Here is a 22,866-nt window from a genome sequence, read left to right on the forward strand (position 1 = left end):
ACCCTGCTTGGGATGTACGTTAAACTTGGGTCCTTTTTCTCTTCATGCTCCACTGTATAACCTTACAGTGGAATTGGCATCATGTAGGTTTTTTCATATAAAGTGCATGCATTCTTAAACAATGGGGGTCATTTACCAAAGGCAAATCCACTTTGCACTTGTAGTGCAAAGTGCACTTGTACACTGAAGTTACACTTGGAAGTGCAGTCACTGTAGATCCGAGGGGGATATGCAAGGAAAATAATAGCTTGTACATGATTGGATGATAAAATCAGAGGTGCTTCCTCTCATTTTAGATCTACCCCTCAGATTTACAGCGACTGCACTTCCAAGTGCACTTTGCACTTGTAGTGCAAAGTGGATTTGCCTTTCGTAAATAACCCCCAATATGTTATTCCCAACATGTGCCTGTTCTACCATATACTTGTATAAAAAAGTATTGCGTTCTCTTTGTATTGCTTTCCTTTGTGCAAAATCCCTGGCGATACTGTCAGTCACCCTGCTTTTCTTTTAAAAACTGACCATAGTATGTTCTCGTGCTTAGTGTGGTCAGTTCTCTAGCTATGCTGGGAACACAAACCTGCTCTCCTCTTATGAGCAGACTTATCCCGACATCCCTCCCTAACCTGCACAGCCTTTCACTGGGAAGCAGTGTGCAGTTTCTCCTCTTCCCGTTCTTATGCAGCTGAGAACAGAGGAAATGTGATCACTTCTGGGGAAGAAAAAGTATTGGATTTTTTTTTTTTTTTTTACATCTACAAATTTTGGAGAGAGGATGGTTCCTGTATACTGACACACCAGAAATGTATTCTTGCAGAGTTACTGAAAATATCCTTCATTTTGCCTGTAAAGTAGGTGTAATTTTTAAGTTACACTGCAACAGTCTTACAGACAAAATACATGGGCATTGTTGTTTAAAGCAGACCTTGTGCTAAAATACAAAATTCTCTGCTTATAGAAATGAAGAAACAAAGAGGAAAGAAACACCCCTGTAATTATAATGTGGCAACCAACACAAATAACACCTCTTTGGATCTCTTTAAAGGGGTACTTGGCTTCCAGAATATCCATTGTCAATATTCTATGACTTCCATTGAAATGCCCCACACCCAATTCATACTTGATGACTAGACTATCCTTACAGATAGAAGATCACCTGAAAAATGTACATAGCCTGAGGTCTTCATATACCCCTCTCATTTTGGTTATTGGAAATCTGCCATTGCTCATGCTGGAATATAGGAATCCACAATAATGTTTACCCTAGTTTTACCTAAACCATTACTTATTGTTTTTATTAACAGACTCTGGCTGTGAGATGCTTCAATCTGAGCCTCATTTTCAAATATTTACAAACCAAGCACCTTTCTTCTTCTTCAATATATACCTCCCTATCATGACTTTTCTTTAAACACGGCCTTTGAGAGTAAAATTTTTGGGGACCTACAGAGCTCAGGCCCTTATTTAATTTAGATATACCTTAGCTTGGGAAGACACACCATGTGGACCAAGGGGGAAGACAGCGGGAACCAGAGCCGAATGTCTGCTGCCGCCATAGGCCCCATCTCAGCCCCCCACCCTGGTAACCTACACTACAGTGTGGACGCCATACATTTTTGTGAACACTACCAAAAAGGTCTAGAAGAGGAGCTTCCAGAGTTGGACCCACCAACAATACAGGTGAGCGAGATCCAGGTAATAAAGCGGGGGAAAAAAACTTCCCAGAATAGCCAAAAAAGAATCCCCACCACCATACCCATAAGCAGTCAAAAGGGCAGAGAAGAGAGGCAGGAAACTACAAGTACCCGTACAGCAGAAGGTCCCTCTCCTCAGTCCAGAGAACATGACGTCCATTGTTGCCAAGAAAGTAAAATTGTTTTGTGTGAGCATAGAACCATTTTCCACTTGGCAACAAACCATATTAAATAAGCATTGGCCCAGAGAGGATGACAATGTTTCTGGGATATTCAGATATGGCTTCTTCTTTACATGGAGCTTTACCTTGCATTCTTGGATAGTGCAGCACATTGTATTCACATACAGTGATTTTGGAAGTAACCCTGAGCCCATGCAGTGATGTCCATCAGGCCTGTTTTAATTCAGTGCAGTCTGAGGGCCCGATGATCATGGGTATCCAATATTGCTTTTCGGCCTTGTCCACAGAGGATTTCTCCAGATTCTCTGAATCTTTTGACATTATGTACTGTAGAGCAGGGGTCTCCAACCCCCGGGCCACTACCGGGCCGCAACCTGTGCTATCTGAGGTGCGCAGGCAAGCAGGGAGATCGCCACCATTGCCGCACTTCCTTGGCACAATTTTAACCCACAATGCCGATCCCCGGTGCCAAAAAGTTTGGGAACCACTGCTGTAGAAAATATACTTAAAGTCTTTGCAATTTTATGCCGAGGAACATTATTCTGAAACTGTACAATTTTTAGATTTAGCTTTTTATAGATTGGTGAACCTCTTCCCATCTTTATTTCTGAGATAATCTGACTCACTCAGAAATTCTATATACCCAGTCATGTTACTGACCTGTTGCCAATTAACCCAATTAGTTCCTTGTTGCCTCTTTGTTACCCTGTCCCAATTTTTTTGAAACGTGTTGCTGCCTTCAATTTCAAAATTGACTTTTCTTAAAATGGTATATTTACTCAGGTTTAACTATTTGATATTTTCTATTGTGAATAAAATATGGGTTTGTGAGATTTGCAAATCATTGCATTCTGTTTTATGCAGATTTTACACAGCATATCTAACTATTTGGAAATTGGGGTTGTAGTTAGTTCTGTAGTGCTGTATCCTGGCCTAGGCCAACAAGGCCCAGGCCTAGGGCAGCACGTTGCAGGGGGGCAGCATGGAAAGAGTCCCCGCCGGCTTGCACTACACTGTTATTGTTGCTTCTAATTTTGACTGTCCTATTATCCTGAACCACAAACCTTCCTCACTGTGCTATGTATTTTCTGCTGCACCATTGGCATGGTTATATCTTCTTAGTCCTCTCCATAAAATTTGCAGAATTTTGTGCCTAAAGTAGAACTATAGGCAACACTTTTTTTTTAGGGAAGGGCGGGTCTTAAACAGCAAGGGGTGTGGCCTTGGCAGGAAGGGGCGGGTCATATTTAAATTAGGGGCTGCACGAGTTTAGTCAGGCCTAGGGCAGCACAAAACCTAAATACACCACTGCGTGGACCTCTTCCTCTGCTTTCCCATATTCTTCACTCTTTTTCTTTTCTATAGCCATCTTTTGACCCTCTGTGTCCACACCCTTGGGAATACTTACTTTGACTTAAAGCTGCAGCACTGCTAGAAAGTTTAAATATTTACACTGATACATACCAGAAACTCCCACCCCATGCGACTCTGGAGTAGACTTTCGGTGGCGGTTCCCAAGGACATTTTTTTTATTATAACATGTGTTGCATATGACACACACACACACGACTTTAAGCTGGGTATACACAGAATCTTACAAATTCATGTATCCAGGATGTGCTGCTGCGCTATTGTATTGCGACAGCTGGGACTCATTCTTACTCATTTGCCCCTTCCGTCAGAATACACAGATCAGTGCTGCAGCCAACAGTTGATTTTCCAGCAGGACCGTTCGACTGAAATTGATCCAATGACTAGCTTCTGCTGAACAGAGACAGATACAAACACATTGAAATTTGGTTGGTCCCATTTTATATGTGCATACCCTGCTTAACATATAAAATCTGGTTTGTTTTAGAATTAAACATCAGGTTTCCTTGAGTGGACATTTTTTAAATAAATGTCAATAGAAGGTTTGCACAAGCTGTTCTTTAAAACAATGGGAAAATAAATACTATTGTATACTGTGCCAATGTAAATAAGTCAATGGCATTTTTAGTTGCTTCCATTGTTTTAGGAAATTCACGTCAAACATTGATCCCGAAACTATATCAATAAGTGTCAACAATAAGCTTGACCTTTTGAAATGTTTGAACTATGGCATGTATGATACAACAGTATCACTTAGAGATTAAGGAAATGTTTCACTCATAAAACTGATGCAGAAAAATAATACATCCATGGGGGAATGGCTACACAAACTTTCCAAACAAAAGGCCCGAGCATGGTTGCTTACAGAGATCCTTAAAGCGGTTCTCCACCCTAAAGTGTAGTCCCGCTGATCGGAACCCTCCCCCCCTCCGGTGTCACATTTGACACTGGACACTTGTCTAAAGACAGGTATTTGCACCCACTTCCGGCCCGGCATTCACGGGCAAAAGATGGGCATTGCGTTACATCCCGTCGCCCCCCCCCCCCCCCGTTGTTTGCTGGGAACACTCGGCTCCCAGCACACAGTGGGAGCCAATCGGCGGGCGCGGCGCAACTCGCGCCGTAGGGAACCGGGCAGTGAAGCCGCAGCGCTTCACTTCCTGGTTCCCTCAGCGTGGATGGAGGGGGGAGCAGCAGGGTGACTAGCGATCGCTCGTGCTCTGCTGCGGACGGCGCTGGACTCCAGGACAGGTAAGTGTCCTTATGTTAAAAGCCAGCAGCTGCAGTAATTGTAGCTGCTGGCTTTTAATATTTTTTGGGGATGGAACATCCGCTTTAAAGGGTCACTAAAGGAAAAAAAATTTTTTGCTGAAATGACTGTTTACAGGGTATAGAGACATAATAGTTAAAGGAGTTCTCTGACCTAAAAGTTTTAACCCCCGCTGTGCCCGGGCTGTAAAAAAATAGAAAATAAACTGTCACTTACCTGCCTACGATCCCCCGTTGTTCCGATATCGCCGTCCCGTTCTCCGGTCCCGGTCTCTTCCGCTTCCTGTGTGTCGGTGACTCATAGTGCGCTCAGCCTATCAGTGGCCGCGACGGGACATTGCTGCGGCCGCTGATAGGCTGAGCGCACTATGAGTCACCGACACACAGGAAGCGGAAGGGGCCCGGGACCGGAGAACGGGACGGCGATATCGGAACAACGGGGGATCGTAGGCAGGTAAGTGACAGTTTATTTTCTATTTTTTTACAGCCCGGGCACAGCGGGGGTTAAAACTTTTAGGTCAGAGAACTCCTTTAACCGATTCCTTTTAAAAATGAATAAAAGGAGATAAAAACCAGTCATATAATGTACCTGCAGTTTAGTTTAGTTTTTGCTGTTGTTTCCTGGTTCTCTGATGTACAGAGACAAAGAGCCAATAGAGGGCAGTGAAGGTTTTGCAAAACTAAACTGGATTGGTGCCGACACACAGTAATCACACCTCCTTGATTAGTCACCACAGTGAGAAATCTCCCAGTACTGTGGTGATCAGGAAACAATCAGGAAGTGTCCAGAACAGAGAGGAATTACAGCAACATCAAAGCAAAAACAAACAATGAGGACATGAAACCAGGACTGCAGTAAGGTAAAGGAAGCCATTTAGCTAAAAAAAAAAAAAAAAAAAATCCTTTAGTGACCCTTTAGGTCACAATAAACCAAGCTGAGTTTCAGAGTATCTCTATTGTACACTGACCATGGTTCATGCTCATTCATTAGCAATGTTAGGTAGTGTGTGCATGTGTTGCAAGTATTCCTGTAATATATTGCAAGTATTGTTTTACAACAATTATAAGTAGTTTGTATGAACAGCATTCTTGTTTAGTAAAAAGCAGTAATATACTGAAGAGGTTTATGCTTCCTTGCTTTTAAGCTGGGTATGCACCAAGTTTTTTAATTGCTCAACGCAGCGGGCTGGATAAAAAAAAAAAAAAAAAAAAAAAAAAACGTCAAACAAACAATTTTAGCAAGACCGGCTTCTGTCAGACAGGGAGCTGTACACACGGCGGACCAATTTCAACCCGTGCATACTCAAGCCTTATTTCGCAGTCTAAAATTTACAAAAGCAAAAAACAATAAAGCAGCAATACTCTAGGAGCCCTGGCACAAAATACATGGCATGAGCCTTCAGTCCGCTATGGCTGCATACATGGGCATTACACATAGTGTTACATTTTTTTAATATATTTTTTTGATGTTGCAAACATGGGCATTAAAACTAAGCATCTTTAACACCATGATACTGTATTCTAAATCCCCATGTACTATAATAATGCATTGCGGTTATACTCAAAAAGTTACTGATAAAAAAATCTGAGTAAGAAGGGTGTGCAACCCATTTGCTTGGCAATGCTCAATTTGTATGGTTGACTGGAATATACCTGTAATAAAACTCTTTTTACATGGAAAAATAGAAAACATTCTGCACATTTATTATCGTTATGAAAGCAATTACTTCATTGCAATATTCTGCTCATAAAACTATTAACTTACATTATGTGAAAAAGCATATGGGGTAATCCACGTCACAGTCTGCCCTAGTATGTCTGCTTGATAATAAATTCCTTTGATGGACAAGAAGATCTGAAAAAATATATGTTAAGAAAAACTAGATGAAACAAATTCCTCCTTTAAAAGTGTCAGCATCTACCGAAAATTTCAATAACAATTATTAAAAAAATAAAAAATAAAGTGCCAGCATAAGAATGGACCATGTGTTACCAGAATTACCAAAGTAGGAGATAAATAAGAATTTGATTCCCATTAAGTGCTAGCCTGCAATTATTTTATACATGGAACCTTACTGGTGAAATTGGTAAATAACCCAACAGTCCCATCCCAATAAAGTGATATTAAAGTAGAACTATAGGCAAAACTTTTTTTTCCCCCATTTTTGGATAGAATAGAGTAAGGGAGGGTTATAACTAGGGTTGTCCTGAAACTTTTTTCACCAACTACTCGCCGATTACCGATCCCTTTTTTTTTTGCCATGTGACAGTGAAACATGCGTCAGTATTTTTTTTTTTTTTACTATTTTTTTTTACAGTGCTCTTTTTTTGGGGGGGGTGGGGGGGTTCTTGTTTGTTTATTAAAATTTTTATTATTTTTTACAATTCATTATTTTTTTTTTAGCCCTGTTGGGGGGGCTTTGGTGAGATTTCAGGAGTCTTAACAGACCTCTGACATCTCCCCTTTGAGACAGAGAAATGGACTAAGGACACAGATTAACCAGTCCCTTTCTCAGCAGCCTCAGCTAAAATGAATGGACAGAAGCTCCTCTCCATTCATAAACTGAAGCATCGTAAAACACAGATTACGATGTTTCAGTTACGTGAATGGACAGAGTCAGTGATCACCGACTCTGTTCATTCGGAAAAGGTAGGAGCCGATAAACCTGGCTCCTACCTCCGCTCTCCATCCTGACAGATCGAGGACAGAGGGAGTGGAGGACGACATTGAGGGGGACACAAAGCGCAGAGGGGGAAAGCAGCAGGAGGGGGACACGGAGCACGGACAGCAGCAAGGAGGGCACACGGGACACAGAGGTTGGAGGACGACAGCAGCAGCACGGAGGGGGATACAGGGATGGTCAGTGGTGATCGTTGCAGCTTTGGGGGGGGGGGGGGGGGAGTTGCAAGCACCGATGTACAAATTTCACTAAAGCAGCTGAAAAGGGGGAGGGGTCTGTGGAGAAGCTGTCAGGCTTTATTGAAATGTACACAGGGAGATCGGTGAATGTAACTCCCCCCGCCGCATCGATCATCCCTGACTGCCCAGGTATCGGGTGAAGCATCAAAGCATTTCCCCGAGTACAAGTATATCGCTCTGGGACAGGAAGTGGAGTAAAATCTTTGCAATGGGACAAGGATGGCAAAAAATAAATAATCTGACGTGTTATAATTAGGGTTGTCCGGATACTGATACTAGTATACCGAGCATCAATGTTACTTCACTTCCTGTCCCATAGCCAAACAGGAAGTGAGGTGAAATCTCTGCAAAGTCAAAGGAAAACAGAGAGGGTGAATCTCCTTAACGGGGGGGGGGGGGGACAGACCGCAATAAAGACCGACAGATGTTCTAATCCCTCTCCACTCCATGCAAGACTTGCAAAAAGAAAAAAGCTTTTGCCTTTAGGGCCCAGTCACACCAGAAACTGCACATAGCTGCATGTTTTTGACTGCACATTTACATGCATTTGAAGCGTGCTTGAATGCGTTTGCAGTGCATTATTCTATACGTTTTGGGGCTTGGCTTTCTTGGCTTAAAGGGCTGTGGAGCAGCACGTTCCTTGCATTTTCTGTGCAGAAAAATGCAGCATGCTCCATTTTTATTTACCTGCGCTGAACTGCAATGATGTGAACTATGCCCATAAGATTACCTTGATTTTGGTCCATCTTTGCAGTTGGAGTGCAGTTCAAAATGCATTCAACTGCGTTTGGTGTGAAAGTGCCCTTTGTTACAATTTAAAAAGGTCAGGTTTCTTTTAAGCACTTTCAGCAGTTGACTTAAGCTTTTACTAACCATGTAGCTTCTTTATCATAATTCTTGCCTATATTCCAGTTTAATCACATATGTCCACAATTCTAAAAGCGCACATTGCAGTATTACATTACTGTATCCCATTATAGGTAGTCCCCAGGTTACAAACAATGTAGGCTCTAAGTTTGTTCTTAAAGCGATAAAGGCTTTTTTTTTTACATGCAATAATTGTCTGCTCTGTGCAGTGGTTTGCACAGAGCAGCCCTAATCCTCTTTCTCTTCGGGTCCCTCACAGACACTCCTGCCCCCCCACCCCCTTTACGGAGTGCCCCAGAGCAAGCAGCTTGCTATGGGGGCACCCGAGCAGGCCTGCTCCCAAGCCGCTGCTCTGTGTGTCATTAAGACATGGAGCCGCAGCTTGTCCACGCCCCATCTCTCTCCTCATTGATTTACCGACGACTACAGACTCAGCCAATCAGGAGGAAGAGTCCCTGGAGTGTCGAGGCTCTCGTGCATATCGCTGGATCGAGATGGGGCTCGGGTAGCTATTAGGGGGGCTGCTGCACAGAGAATGCATCAAGATAAAAAAAACTTCTGCCTTTACAACCACTTTACGTTGAATTTGAATTCAATTTGGAACAGGTAAATTTTTTAAGTGCAACTCCATCCCACAAAATAATTTAAGTTTTTAGGATAGCATAGGGAAGTGTTAACATCCCTGTAACATTTTTCTTGTGGTCTGTGCTTTTGTTCATAAGATTTCACCTTTGTCTGACATGCAGATTTTGAAAATTGTGTGTCGTCGTGGAAACGAGGATTGATGATGAAGCTTCAGTGGAGACGCCTTTGTCCCATGATAACTTACAGGAGTGAATTTCCCTTCCTAGGGGTAGATTTCCTCTCGCTTTGTCTTCGCCCTCCGTTTGTAAGTAGGAGTCTTATGCAAGCAAGATGTATGCAACTCAGGGACTGCCTTGTACATGCAGGTGTAGGTTTCTGCTCAAAATCCTCCATGCTGCAATAAATCTCCAATATTACAGGGCAATAAACTGGCAGTGAAGGAGCCATGCAGCCAACGGCAGGAAATGCTAAAGTGCTGCAAATAATGGGACACAGGTATGCATCCTTGTCCAGAAAAGCCAAAAAGTCTGGTGCAAAGAGTTGATGAAAGATCAGGTGTATTTCATGTAGAGATAATGGTCTCAAAAAAGGACATTTGGAGCTTTAGGATCCAAGATGGGGTGGATGCTGCCCTGGGTTGAGCTTTGCAGTATAACAACTATTTAGAAGGGATATCGCTGGAAGCAGCAACGGGAAGGATTGTGACCGGCTGTATGCAACATCCCTGCAGTCTGGCTGAGTAAGGAAGCATGGCTTTGGGATTCTGCTGTGCTTTGAAATGCACTGTAGGATTTAAAGTTCTGGTAAGCTTGTAATCCAGTCATTGTCATGGTGTCATTATATATGGGTTTATTACCTCATTGTGGAAGATGTTCATTTTGAAGTTGTGTATTTCACTTGTGGGATTTGCGCACTTTTGGGACTATATATTTTGATAGGCTTATGTAATATCACGTGTGGATGATTCATGAGTTTTCTGGTTAGTGTATGAATATTGGCACTACACAGATTTAATTTTATGTCTATTCTAGCACTTTGTTAAAAAAAAAAAAAAAAAAATTTATTGCACATGGTTTTTAACTTTATATAATTTTATGTTTTCTGCCTTCACCACCTACAACTTGTTTATTAAGCTGTCCAAGTGTAAGCAAACATCCTCCAACTCTGTTGAGTGGGGGTGCACTAGCATGCTGAAGAAGGCTTGTCAGAGGGTTTGGTGGTAGAAGGTGTGGAGAAATCAAAAGGAGCATTTCTTAAGAAAAAGTTTTGCAATGTGTGCCCTTAAGTTTCTGCCAATGGGGAAGACTGGTGATCCTGCTAGCAGTTACCTATCAAGAACAGAACTGACAAAATGGCTGTCATATGAAAGCCACATGAATCACTTGCTACTTAGAGGCAGATTTCCGATCTCCATAGAGAAAGTTAGCATATAGTGTGCAATGGGAAAGTGTTTGCAGCCTTAGGAGCACTAAAGTATTTAAGACTGTAAAAAACACTGGTAAAAAGCACAGGCTGATCCTCTAAGTTCAGGATGATGCTCACTGCGATAGGAGACAAACTGTTCTCCTAATTTAGGTGTTCTAGCAGAGGAATGTGTCTCCTCTAGGATAAGTTAATTGGACAAAGACTGGAATGATTCAGAATCAGTCTCTCTGGGGCTCAAAAGCTGTTAATGTATAAATCAGATAGAGACACTGTGAAGAAGCTGTGAGAGTGTGCTTGTAGCAAAAAACTGCTCATATGGCCCATAAGGTCCTGCAGGACTATGGTAAAAACCTTAGGTGAAAAGGCAGAGGAACCAGTCCGAACCAACAGAGCTAAAGAGGACTGATGACAAAAACAGACTCTATGAGCAAAGGGAAACATGATTACAGACTGCAGACACTGGACCACCTATAGGAGCACTTCAAGCAACCCAGTATGCATAAATAAGGTGTGAAAAAAAAGCCCCCGTTACAGAGGGACTTCGCCCTCACCTTTTCTAGAATGAGACATAATGCAACCACGAGGCGGTAAGGCTCAGAGTATGAAGCAAGGCCTCAGGCACACAAACCCAACAGCAGATGAGGGTCAGAAGGCTGAAGATGACCAAAGCCACTGTAGGTGGGCAGCACAAACAGATCAAATAGCAAAGTTCCATGTGGGACTTTTGCAACCAGGAGCAGCAGTGGGAAGATGCTTCCTCGATGCTATATGGCTGGTAACGGCATGGAGATTACAGACAAAAATAATGTTTAACGCTTCCAATTTTTATTGCTTGCACAGGAGACACATGCTCCAGGAACAAGTGTCTAAGAGAGGAATTCCTCTAACTTCCGGTTGAGTCTGGGACAGGAAGCAAACCTCTCCAATATTACAGAAACAAAAAAAAAAAAAAAACCTAGCAGGGCTTTTGAACCATTCCCTACTATATCCAAAGCTAAAACGATTTTGGGCTATACATAGACTTTAAAAGTGTCTCCACTGCATATATTCCAGGCTCTATTTTATTTTTTCAATCTACAAATTTAGTTTGTCATCAGAAAAAGTAGTGAGGGTAAATCTTTAATTGTCAGTCTACTATAGGCTACTTATCTCACTTTAGCAATTTCTTTTTACTTTTGGTAGCATTCCAGATTAGGAAATAAAAGGGAAAATTTGTTTGACTGGACACCACACGATATTGTAGGGTTTTGATTAGGGTTGTCCCGATACCGAGCATTTGCCCGGGTACTTGTACTTGGGCAAATGCTCCGATGCCTAATCCGATACTTTGTCAGTGGTGCTCGTGTCCCCCGCCGTGCTCCACTCCCCTCGGTGTACCGCTCAGGTCCCCCGCCGTCCTCAGCTCCCCCCCCCTTTGTCCTCATGGAGAGCGGAGGAAGGAGCCCTTTTCCGAATGAACAGCCAGTGATTTTTTTTTGTCAGTGATCACTGGGGAATCTGTGTTCTTAGTCCCTTCCTCAAAGAGGAGATATCAGGGGTCTGTTAAGACTCCCAATATCTCACCAAAGCCCCCCCAACAGGGCTGATAAAAACAAAAACTTGTAAAGATAATAAAAAGTAAAAAAAAAAAAAAAACACTGACAGCTTTACAAACCCTTTAAGCAGTTGTCAGTAGTCTCAACAACAGCAAACATTAGGAAGAAAAAAAAAGGTAATTTAAATTCACCTGTAGTGAATGTCATAGTCACTGCTTTATAAATATACCCCTAATTTTTTCCCATATATTAGCATTCCAATATTCTACTAAGCAATGCACATCTGGCTGACAAATAACCCTACTAAGGGCACTACCAGTCAACGTCTCCCCAGTTTGATATAGCCGATAACATAAAATATTAACCTTATGATAAACCATTGTGCTAACTAGGCACATTACACAGAAAAAAAAGACACTTGGTAATAAAGAAGAGTTTAAAGAACAATCTTCAGAACTGATTTTCTTTTATTGAACAGATCTAGCTCTAGCCAAGTATTTAGTACTTGTTACATAAAAGCTTAAAAGATAATGAGCCTTTAAGAGTCATTTAGGTTAATATTTTACTTACCCATTATAAACCATGCCTTGGTTTATGCAACATTAACCAACAATACCCAAACATACATAAATAAAAAAGTTAATTGACTAAATTAAAAGACACCGTATATTATTTCTGTATAATATGATAAATGGCAGGACAGAAAAGCTGTGCAAACAAAGCCAAACACACAGTAATAACATTCATCTTTGCCTAACTCTTAGGTGTACTGCCTGGGCATTATACCAACTCAAGAGTTAGTGCTTTCCCAAATGCAGCTACAAGATGTGGCAAGTCCCAGAACCTTGTAAACCTTGCACTTTTTAAATAGTATATATTTAATAGCTCCACAGAAGTGCATTAGTCCACCACTGCTCAAAATAAAAACATTTTTAATTCTTTGTTCTTGTACAAATTTATACCCATCTTGTTTTAAGTTTCCACGTTTAAAGCCCAACATCTGGCTGTGCGCACAAGAGGACCACAATAAAAAAAAAAAACACACTTTACTAACGTAACTTTGGCTCTACCATTCTGTTGGGGGATCACGCACATGATTTATATAGGCTTTTGTTTGTTATGCCTAGCATAAATTTTTCAGTGCTTTTCCACGTCTGTCAAGCTGCAGGTGCCGCATACAGCTTGCCATGCAATTGAACGGCTGTAAGCAACAGTACTCTTGTAAACACAGATGCTCCTTTAAATCAGCATTTACCTGTAAATGCGTGTCCAATGTATTTCCTGAACACAGAAGGCTGTATATGGCACCTACAGTTCCCCAGGTATGAAAAAGCAACAGGAAATTGCCTTATGCATGAACGCTTAATCTGTTACATGGGGAGAGATTTGTAGATAAAAAAGGGGAGAACCTGCTGCTGGAGGTATGAGGCATAAGACAAGCAAGTGCCCTTTGTGCTAGTTTCCCAGTTACAAAACAAGCATTTAACCATTTCAGTGTGGTAGGAGCCCCAGTGCGAGGGTAGTTTATTTAGTTCCCAAAGATCAGCTTTAAAGTAGAAATCCACCCCAAAATTAAAATCCCTGCCTCTACAGACATCCACGTTCCAACACATCTATCCCTGTAAAGAAGAAATCAGTATACATACCTTTTCTGCAGCCGATCTGACCCGATCCTACACTTCGCTGTCAGCCATGGCATGTCGGCTGTGTCCTCCGCAGAGCTTCTGCCGCTGGAGATGGGATCAGCTTAAAAAAAAGGTATGTATATGGATTTCTTCTTTACAGGGCTATATAGGTTAGTACTAGATTGTGGATGTCTGTAGATGCAGGGATTTTAGTTTTAGGGTGGACATACACTACCATTACAGATCAGCCACAGCCTGTATTCAATTAGCGCCATCTAGTGTTCAATTAAGACAACTCTACATACGAAAAAACAAGATAGATGATTTTTTTCTTTATATCAACTCACCTTGCGCAATGAACGGGAAGCAATGACATAATTGAGAAATTCCACAGAAAGCCTACGACAAAGCTGTATTGTCTGCACATGGCATTTGCCAGTCCGCCGGAAAGTAGAAAAAAGGAAGCACATGGAAAGGGAATCGTCTACGTCTCTGAGAGCATCAATAAATGTTGGATACCTAAGAAAATAAAAATGTCTTGCAGGGTTATTTAAGAGCTTTTATTACAGTATACACACACACACACACACACACACACACACACACACACACACACACACACACACATATATATATATATATATATTAGAATTACACACCAAAACACATTCCACTACTCATCCCGAGTATGGGGATACCACATGTGTGAGCCTTTTTAAATGTTCACCGATTATGTTCCGGACGTTGCTTCTTGTTATTCACAAAAATCAACGTACTGTAATAGTTGCCACTGTATGCATTGTGAGGGAATATAGCGTAAAGTATAACTAAAAGGCAAATCTTTTTTTGTTAGTTTTGGATAGAGTGGAGATGGATAAGAAAGAGTGTCAGTTTTTTTTTGCTGTTTGTGCTTCCATTAGGGAGATTCATCCTCTCCATTTGTACCATTTACCATTATTAATGAAAGTGAAAGTAAAGGAAAAGCCCAAATTTTGGGTTGTCCCCAGAAAATTATAAGGCGAGGAAATATTCCAATGGGGACACTGACACTAGTTCCTGTATTCTAGAGGTCCCCAAGGAATTCCCTCAATTTGCAAGGATTTTCTCACTTCCTGTTTGGCTATGGGACAGGAAGTGAAGGGAAATCTCTGCAATGGGAAACAGATGGTAAAAAAAAAATCCGATAGGTGTCATAACCGTCCCTTACTCTTTCCATAAAGGAAACAAAAAAGTTTTGCCTATAGTTCTACTTTAATGTAACATCGCCTATAGCAGTCCCCGTTCCAATAAACCAAACAAGCCTACCGATGAATGCCATACCTACGTGGCTACCCTCATGAATGCCATGTTCACCGGCCAGGAAGTACAGGGAGCTGAACAAAGGGTGAACAAGAGAGTTTCTGTGGTTCCAGCAGTGCAGCTGTCCACAGGGGATGGCCGACTGGTGTCCCTCAAGAACGTACTCAGCGGGACCAACATGGGTCAGTTCAGGCGGCTGGCAGAGACATGATCAATAAACAAGCAAAGGTCCAGACAGCATGCAGAAATGTTGTCAATAATTAGGCCAGGATCAGTACAGGCAGCAGCAACACTGCACTAGTGTGAGGGTTATTAGGAAAGCTGCTGCTGGTTGCACTGGCTCTGGTGACACTGTACTGGTGCAGCGAAGATCAGGGACACTGTTTAGGGCTACACTGGCACTTCTGGCTAGCTAACAGAAACACTGCTGCTGGCTAGCGAAACTGACTAGTGTGATGGCGATTAAAGACGCTGTGACTGGATGGTCACACTTTTTGCGTTTGGTGCTTTACATCCACATGTCGTCAGATTGGGAGCAGTGGCTGTGTCTTTGTAGCTACTGCGTACCAATAGACATTGATGGGATTGCCTGCAAGGTGTTCTGTTCATTCCCATGTGGGTAAACATGGCCTTTACACAGGGTACACATTAATATGCCCTGTGTGAACGTGACCTTATGCCGACACTGGGATTGGTGTGGATGCGATTGGGGGCACTGTGACTGCATGTACTATTATGCCTCATTCACACAAGAGTTTATCAATGTGTACTCCATGCAAGGGCCGTGTTACCGTCATTGAAATAAACAGGTGTTCTCTGCATTCCTGTGCAGGCAGTCCCCCATTTATGGCTACTGGAATGCAACGGCTTCTCCCAATCGGACATCCATGCGGTTGCAGGTCCCCAATCTCACACGGTCCGTGTTTAGGCTATGCTCCTACACAGATGTCAGATTGGGAGCAGCAGCTGTGTTTGTGCAGCAACTGTGTCCCAATAGACACCAATAGGACTAACTGCATGGGGAAGAATGGAACACCTTTGCATTCATGTGCGGTTAAACACAGCACTTGCACAAGGTATGCATTGATATGTCCCATATGACTAGGGCCTTATGGTGACTTTGGAACTGGTTTGGTGGTTTTCAGGGACACTATAACTGGCTGGTTTAGCGAGTAAGGGCTTGTTGACACTTGTGGTTGGGGGGCTGTAAAAGCCCACAGCTGCATTTTTACTGCCCCTCAACCACTCCCCCTTTTTGCTGGGAAAGTAGCAGCCGGGGGGGGGGGGGGGGGGGGGGGGGGGGGGGGGTACACATACAATAGCATGAATTATACTCCATGTCATGCTGAGCAGGCACTACTGCTGGGCTGTAACTGGCTCACAACCACACACAATGTATGTGATTGTGGTGTGGTAGCCTAGCATTTAAAGGGGGTTAAACACAGGCAGTGATGAGGCTATAAAAGAAAACAAAAGGAAAAAAAAAAGTAACACCACTGACACCAGGGTAGTGCGGTGTCACCAAGATGACATAGTACTGCTCTGGCCAACGATCACAGACATTGTGCAATGTTTCAGAGTCATGCAGGACCCCCTTCATCAGGCATGTCTGACGAAGGGGCCCTGCGTGACTCCAAAACTTTGCACTGTTCTTGTCACGTGATCATGCGATAAACAATCTGTTTGGATGCTACTTTGTTGATCCATGGTGTGCTGGCAAATAACTCCTGTGTGACTTTCTGAACCAGTTTCCAGCTGGTTGTTGCTGAAGCACCCAAACTTTTGAGAGCTTATCCAGGAACCTGAGCGATGGGAATATGGAGCATTACTTATGATCACTAATCAGAGCGGTAGGTCACCATAGTGAACACAGCTCTATCAACATTGTTCCTGTCTCTCAGTTTTTTCATTCTTCAGTGTATAGCATAGGTGGCACACAGAGAGGCAGAGAAAGAGGTTGTACTTCCATGTCGCCCCCGAATTGACACATGTGCTATCTGGAGAGAGAATATATATATATATATATATATATATATATATATATATATATATATATATTTACGTTGGCCAGGCGACGAGTGGTTACCGAAAATTAAAAAAATTACTTTGAGAATATGAAGGCCTGCCTAAAAAATGCTAGGTGCCTGGCTATCTCTGGTTTTAATATATTGAGTTGGTGACCTGGAACAAGCATGCAGATTATAATGTTTATCGTTTACATTTATCTCTTGAAAGTACTCATTGAATCTACACTTGAAACTAGTATCTTCAAAAGGACAGCTTGGGTCTTTATCCACTACAGGTTTCCATAAAGGAGCAAATTATATAAAGTGCCTATTAAATGCTTACTTTAGCTGTTAGGTCAAAAAAAAAAAAAATATTGCCAAATATGGTGCTACAATGGCATAATGGAAAAAGCTGATTGGAAAGGGATATACTGTATGCAACTGTAAGTAATCAGCTTCTACAAGACCAGATAAAGGGATGAGTTTCATGGGTTCTCCAGTCTCTGCACTTCAAGGTAAGCAAATGCAGGGAAAAAGAGTAAAAAGGCACCTACCATTAAAGAAACATTGAGGCTGCCATTGCTGCTACGGCAAGAAAGCCATACTACTAAAATGAAAGGATGCAAGAGCCCCTGATGTAATATTTTGGAAAGGGCTGGTAAACTCCATGTTACCTCATTATAAAACCACTTCTAGGGCCAGGGGTTGTGGTAAGAAATTTGACAATGTGTGGAGGGCATGGTATGAATCCAACAGCAGGGTTGGATAGGTTTGAATCATCCTAGGGTACCACTTTACATCAAGAAGGTGCGGGGTGTTTCCAAATGCAGGTACCAAGTAGGGGAGATATGGTATAGACTATAATGTATAGATAACATCAAGGTAACCCGGAACCTGGTATGTGGTCAACACTTTTTATGGTGACTATGAGGTAGTGTGATCACCTGGACAGGGAATATCACCGCTTATGATTACAGTATGACACGCCCGTACTGCTGAGCTGTGACAAGGGGGGGGGGGGTTACGATAAGGTTAGTTGACTATGTTAGTCAGGTTAGGACTGTTGGGTTCTGCGTAGCTGCTATTTTGTGGGTGACTCATGTTGACACACCGAATGTCTGTCTTCTAAAAATATGTTTAATAAAAAAAGAAAAAAAGGCTGCAATTGCTGGTCTTCTTAAAAAAAAAAAAAAAAAAAAAAGATGAAGGTTAGTTGCCTTGCTGTGCCTGACTTCAATAAATCAAAGTTCATATGATTTAAATAGGCAGCAAATGAAAAACAGAAATCACAGCATTCCTGTTCCAACGTTGATGACTTTAAAGACTCAAAGGGGAAGATTTAATAAAACTGGAGCGCTCAGAATCTGGTGCAGCTTTGCATGGTAGCCAGCTTCAAACTTCAGCTTGTTCAATTAATCTATGATAATAAAACCTGGAAGCAGATTGGTTTCTATGCAGCGCTGCAACAGATTATTCACACTCCAGTAATTCTCTCTCCGAGTATAAGCATGAAAGCTGGGCTACCAATATTTGAGGACAACAGATGTACCACGATCTAAGGCTTTTAGAGCATCGGTTTGCTTATCAAATAAGCATGTAAAAAGCCATGGTGTGGCATTAACAAAAGGCAACCAAGAATGGAGATGAAAGAGTATTTCTGACTGGTCATGGTCCCTATGGATCGTATTACTAAGCACACCTAGAGAACCTGTATTTCCTGAACAGCTGTACAACTGACTGCTCTTTTTTCTGACATCATAAATACAAACCTGGTTCTTTGCAAATACATCTGTAATGTTGTAGTTTATCAACAGGGCTTCCAGGAAGAAATAAAAAGATTTAAATAAATAGACACAAGATTAATAGTGGGCTCTAATCTGACAATTAAGAACTACTATGCTTATTACTTGGCAATCTGCACTGAATGTACATGAAAGCCAAGTAAGTTCAGCACCTCAGTCTTCTATTACGTAGCCACAATGCACATTATTGTTTTAAATAAAATGTTCTAAAAAGGAAGTAGTGTAGAAACAAAGTGGAATCAATGGGAATAGATTACCTTTCTTTAATGATATGATCCAATTTATAAGTTGGCTTGTTCTCTCTAATTCGGTCTACTGCATCCCACTCTTGCTTTCCATATGCTTTACGTAGACGACGTACAAAAACCTTGAAAATAAATAGACAAACATATGTAATGTATATATCATCTGAACATACAACAGATTTACATGTGCTGAGTGTTCTACACCCGTATAACAATTAATTCTATATTAAAGAATTCATATTCTGCTACATATCAGTTTGCAGTAATTTGCCCTTTTTCTGGTGGAGGCAATTGAGCAAAAGCCATTTAATCTTCAAAAGGCAGGTGGTACCCAATACAGTGAACTATGCTTTACTTTATAATACATTTGAGGAGGAGCAGAAAAACCTGCAAGACTTAAGTGCTTTTTTTTCTTTAATAAACAACATGTTACACTTACCTGCTCTGTGTAATGCCTTTGCACAGAGCAGCCCAGATGCTCTTCTCCCCCACCCTGCTCAGTGCACTCGCTCATGCATGCTCCTGAGCCACTTCTATGGGAGAAATCTACTAAAATCTGGTGCAGCTGTGCATAGTAACAAATCTGTTTCTAAGTTTGTCTGTTTCTAAATTAAGCTTTAGCAGTTTGCCTAGGTTCACATTGGAGAGATTTGAGAGATAAAAATTGCATGACAAGTCGGTGCAACACCGATTTGCAAAAGTAGTTTCTGCACTACTTTTGACGATTTCAGGTGTGGCATCAATAGATATCTGTGCATGAAGCAACAAAGATGTCTATTAAGTAGACCTGAAATTGCGCTGACCTTGCTACTTTGAAATCACGCTACTTCAAGTGAAGTAGCGTGATTTCAAAGCAGCATCAATGTGAACCAAGGCTAAAACTTAGAAGCCGATTGGTTACTACACACATTTTCTCTGGATTCTGCGTGAACCAGTTTTAGTAAATTTCCCCCTATATGTCTATAAGACACACCGAGTGGGGATCAGCTCCATCCTCACTGGCTGTGATCAATGCTGTGTGCTTTAAAAAAAAGTTTCAGCCTAATTTAATAATTTGTGCTAGAGGGACTAGCTCCAAAAGCAATTCATAGACTGACTGACAGACAGACTTATGACTGCAGCAACCTGAAGTACTGAAGATCTGTATCAAAAGATAAGTCACCAACCATGGGAAAAAAATAGGTCCCAGATAATTTAAGCATATAGAAATAAAAGTGAAGTTTAAAGTGATATTAAACCTTTGGGATTTTATTAAAACAAACATGTCTATACTTACCTGTTCTGTGCAATGCTTTTGCACAGAGCAGCCTGATCCTCTTCTTCTGGGGTTACCCGCTGGAGCTGCAGGCCTTTCCACTTCCACGGGTGAACTCCCACGAAAAGCCACTTACCATGGGGGGCACCCGTGCGTGCTCGCTCATGAGCATTGCTGCTGTGTCCATAAAGAGGGACTCAGAGCCTGCCCCCCCCCCACATCCTGTGTCACAGTATTTGATTGACAGCAACTGAAGTCAACAGCTCCTGCTGCTATCAACCTGCCCAATGAGGAGGGAGACAGCAACGGATTGGGCTCAGGTAAAAAGGGGAAGGGAGGTTACTGCAGAAGAGAAGGTTTTTCACCTTAATGCGTTTAAGATGAAAAAAAAACCTTAACGCTTTAAAACCACTTTAACATTTTGTTTTTTTAATTTTCGCTGTAAGATTTTTAAAAAGTTATATACACACACACACACACCTTATATTCTCTGAATTTTGTCACAATGGGCTCATGCAGCAGGAACTTGATGTCCTTCACGAGGTAAAATGTACGAGGGGCTGTAGATCCTTTATTTACTTTTTTCTTATGCTTCGGTTCATGAGGATAGATGCCTTTTAGAATACAGAGCCGCCTAAGGAAAAAAGAAAAAACAAATTTACCATTTATACCAGTAATAGTGACGCTGCATACTGGGAGATGGCAAAAGAGTTTGTAAACCCAAACAAACTTCTCCAACGTGCTCCCTTTTATTTAGCCAAATATGATTTTGCCAGGAATCTTGTGAGCCAATCACTTTCTGCGTCCTTTACCTGTGCAGAAGTAGGGGTTCTGGCGATAATATTCTTTGTAATATTTCAGAATAAGGTAGGCAGGACTAACACCACAGGCTTGTCATTCATAAGTGCGTTATTGAAAAGAGGAAGGTTGGAGCACACTATATCCTGTAAAGAGCCTCTCATGCCTCCCCAGTGTGAAAGCCTGAATTTTCACACTGGGGCGGTGCACTTGCAGGACGGGCAAGCAGCATCCTTGGGGGTGGTGCGGGAGCGGTATTGTACACCGCTCCCAAAACATCCTGTCCATTGAAATGAATGGGCAGCGCTGCCGAAGCGCCACAAAACACAGGCGCTTTCAACCTTTTCCTTGGCCAGTAGCGGGGGTTAAATGCACCCCGTTAGTGGCCAAAAAGCACTGCTATAACAGGGGTAAAGCGTTGCTAAAACTAGCGGCGCTTTACCGTCAATGCTGGCACCACCCCAGTGTGAAAGTACCCTTAAAGCGGGGGTTCACCCTTAGAGGGCACTTTTTCCCCTTAGATTCCTGCTCGTTTTCTCTAGGGGAACCGGCTATTTGTTTTAAAATATGTGCAGTACTTACCCGTTTACGAGATGCATCCTCTCCGTCGCTTCCGGGTATGGGCTGCGGGAATAGGCGTTCCTTCTTGATTGACAGTCTTCCGAGAGGCTTCCGACGGTCGCATCCATCGCGTCACGATTTTCCGAAAGAAGCCGAACGTCGGTGCGCAGGCGCAGTATAGAGCCGCACCGATGTTCGGCTTCTTTCGGCTACGAGTGACGCGATGGATGCGACCGTCGGAAGCCTCTCGGAAGGCTGTCACTCAAGAAGGAACGCCCGATCCCGAAGACCCATACCCGGAAGCGACGGAAGAAGATGCATCTCGAAAACGGGTAAGTATGGATCATATTTTAATACAAATAGCCGATTCCCCTAGAGCGAACGAGCAGGAATCTAAGGGGAGAAAAAAAAAAATTAATAAATGGGTGAACTCCCGCTTTAAGTAAAAATGGAGGAAAAGTAGGAGACAAGGGCTGCTGGAGAGGAGAGTCCTACTGTGGAGGACCTTTCTTCTGGATTTTATTTTCTTTAAACTGACAGGGTTGCTTTAAAATATATATATTTTACAAGCATGGGTGCTTTTAAATGCTGTAAATCAGGCATGTCCAAAGAACGCCCTGCGTTCTGGTTTAATACGTCCCCCCTGGTAATTTGGATATGTATACACATCTTTTGTGGCCCCCAATACACATTTAAATGCATGATTTCCAATTTTAATTTTAATTGGGGGGGTTACCTTTTACATTGCAACAAACATCCTGAGGACACATGGATTGTAGTAACAATACGCCCCAGCAACTAGATTAAAGTAGATTAAAGTGGAACTCCAGTCAAAACTATTTATTTGGATAAATTTGAGTGTTGCTTTCAAGTTTTTACTGCCGTGTTAATGAAATGGGGGGGGGGGGGGGGGTTTGAAAAACAAAAGTGCTAAAGAAAATGCAAAATTACTTCCACTCTAAAAGAAATAGGAATTACAAATACATGTCAGGTAAAATTTTACAAACCTAAAATCTGGTAAGCTCAGCTGGAGTTTCTTTCGTGCTTTATTTCTTGTTATGTAGTTGGTGGCAGCGCCACTTTCGTACTGAAAGAGAAAATGCATTTGAGTACACCATTTCATTGAAAGACAAATATGCCAACGCTAAGAATTTACTTTCTTAAACTATTTCATCACCGAGGACTGTTCCAGTCATATAAGGTTTGGTTCACCCATGGTGATTTGGTAAAATTTTAAGTTTCTGCTCTGATGTTTGGTGCAGCCCCCACAGACCTCACCTCCTTTAACACTTCTAGGATGGCTCTCAGAGAAATACACAAGAGTTTTTTCTCTTGCTTCCGGGTGTGTGGAGATCTGCTACCTGTGACTCTTAAGAGCTCTCTGAAGCCTCTACTTACCTTCTATTAATATTGTCCTTGGTCTGAGT

At 42.1% G+C, this 22,866-nt stretch overlaps 1 protein-coding gene across 1 annotated transcript in view; it reads right to left on the reverse strand.

Annotated features, from left to right (window-relative positions):
- The window catches only part of PES1 (pescadillo ribosomal biogenesis factor 1), a 43,105-nt gene that overhangs the window by 14,556 nt on the left and 5,683 nt on the right, over nt 1–22,866 (reverse strand). The window contains exons 2-6 of the mRNA XM_040352099.1: nt 22,447–22,526; nt 20,561–20,714; nt 18,838–18,947; nt 13,821–13,992; nt 6,282–6,371 (exon numbers count right to left, since the gene is read on the reverse strand). Coding sequence (XP_040208033.1) covers nt 6,282–6,371; nt 13,821–13,992; nt 18,838–18,947; nt 20,561–20,714; nt 22,447–22,526 — 606 coding nt within the window. The remainder of the gene's footprint in view (nt 1–6,281; nt 6,372–13,820; nt 13,993–18,837; nt 18,948–20,560; nt 20,715–22,446; nt 22,527–22,866) is intronic.

The sequence above is a fragment of the Rana temporaria genome, chromosome 1 (genome assembly GCF_905171775.1).
Source record: "Rana temporaria chromosome 1, aRanTem1.1, whole genome shotgun sequence".
Classification (NCBI taxonomy): domain Eukaryota; kingdom Metazoa; phylum Chordata; class Amphibia; order Anura; family Ranidae; genus Rana; species Rana temporaria.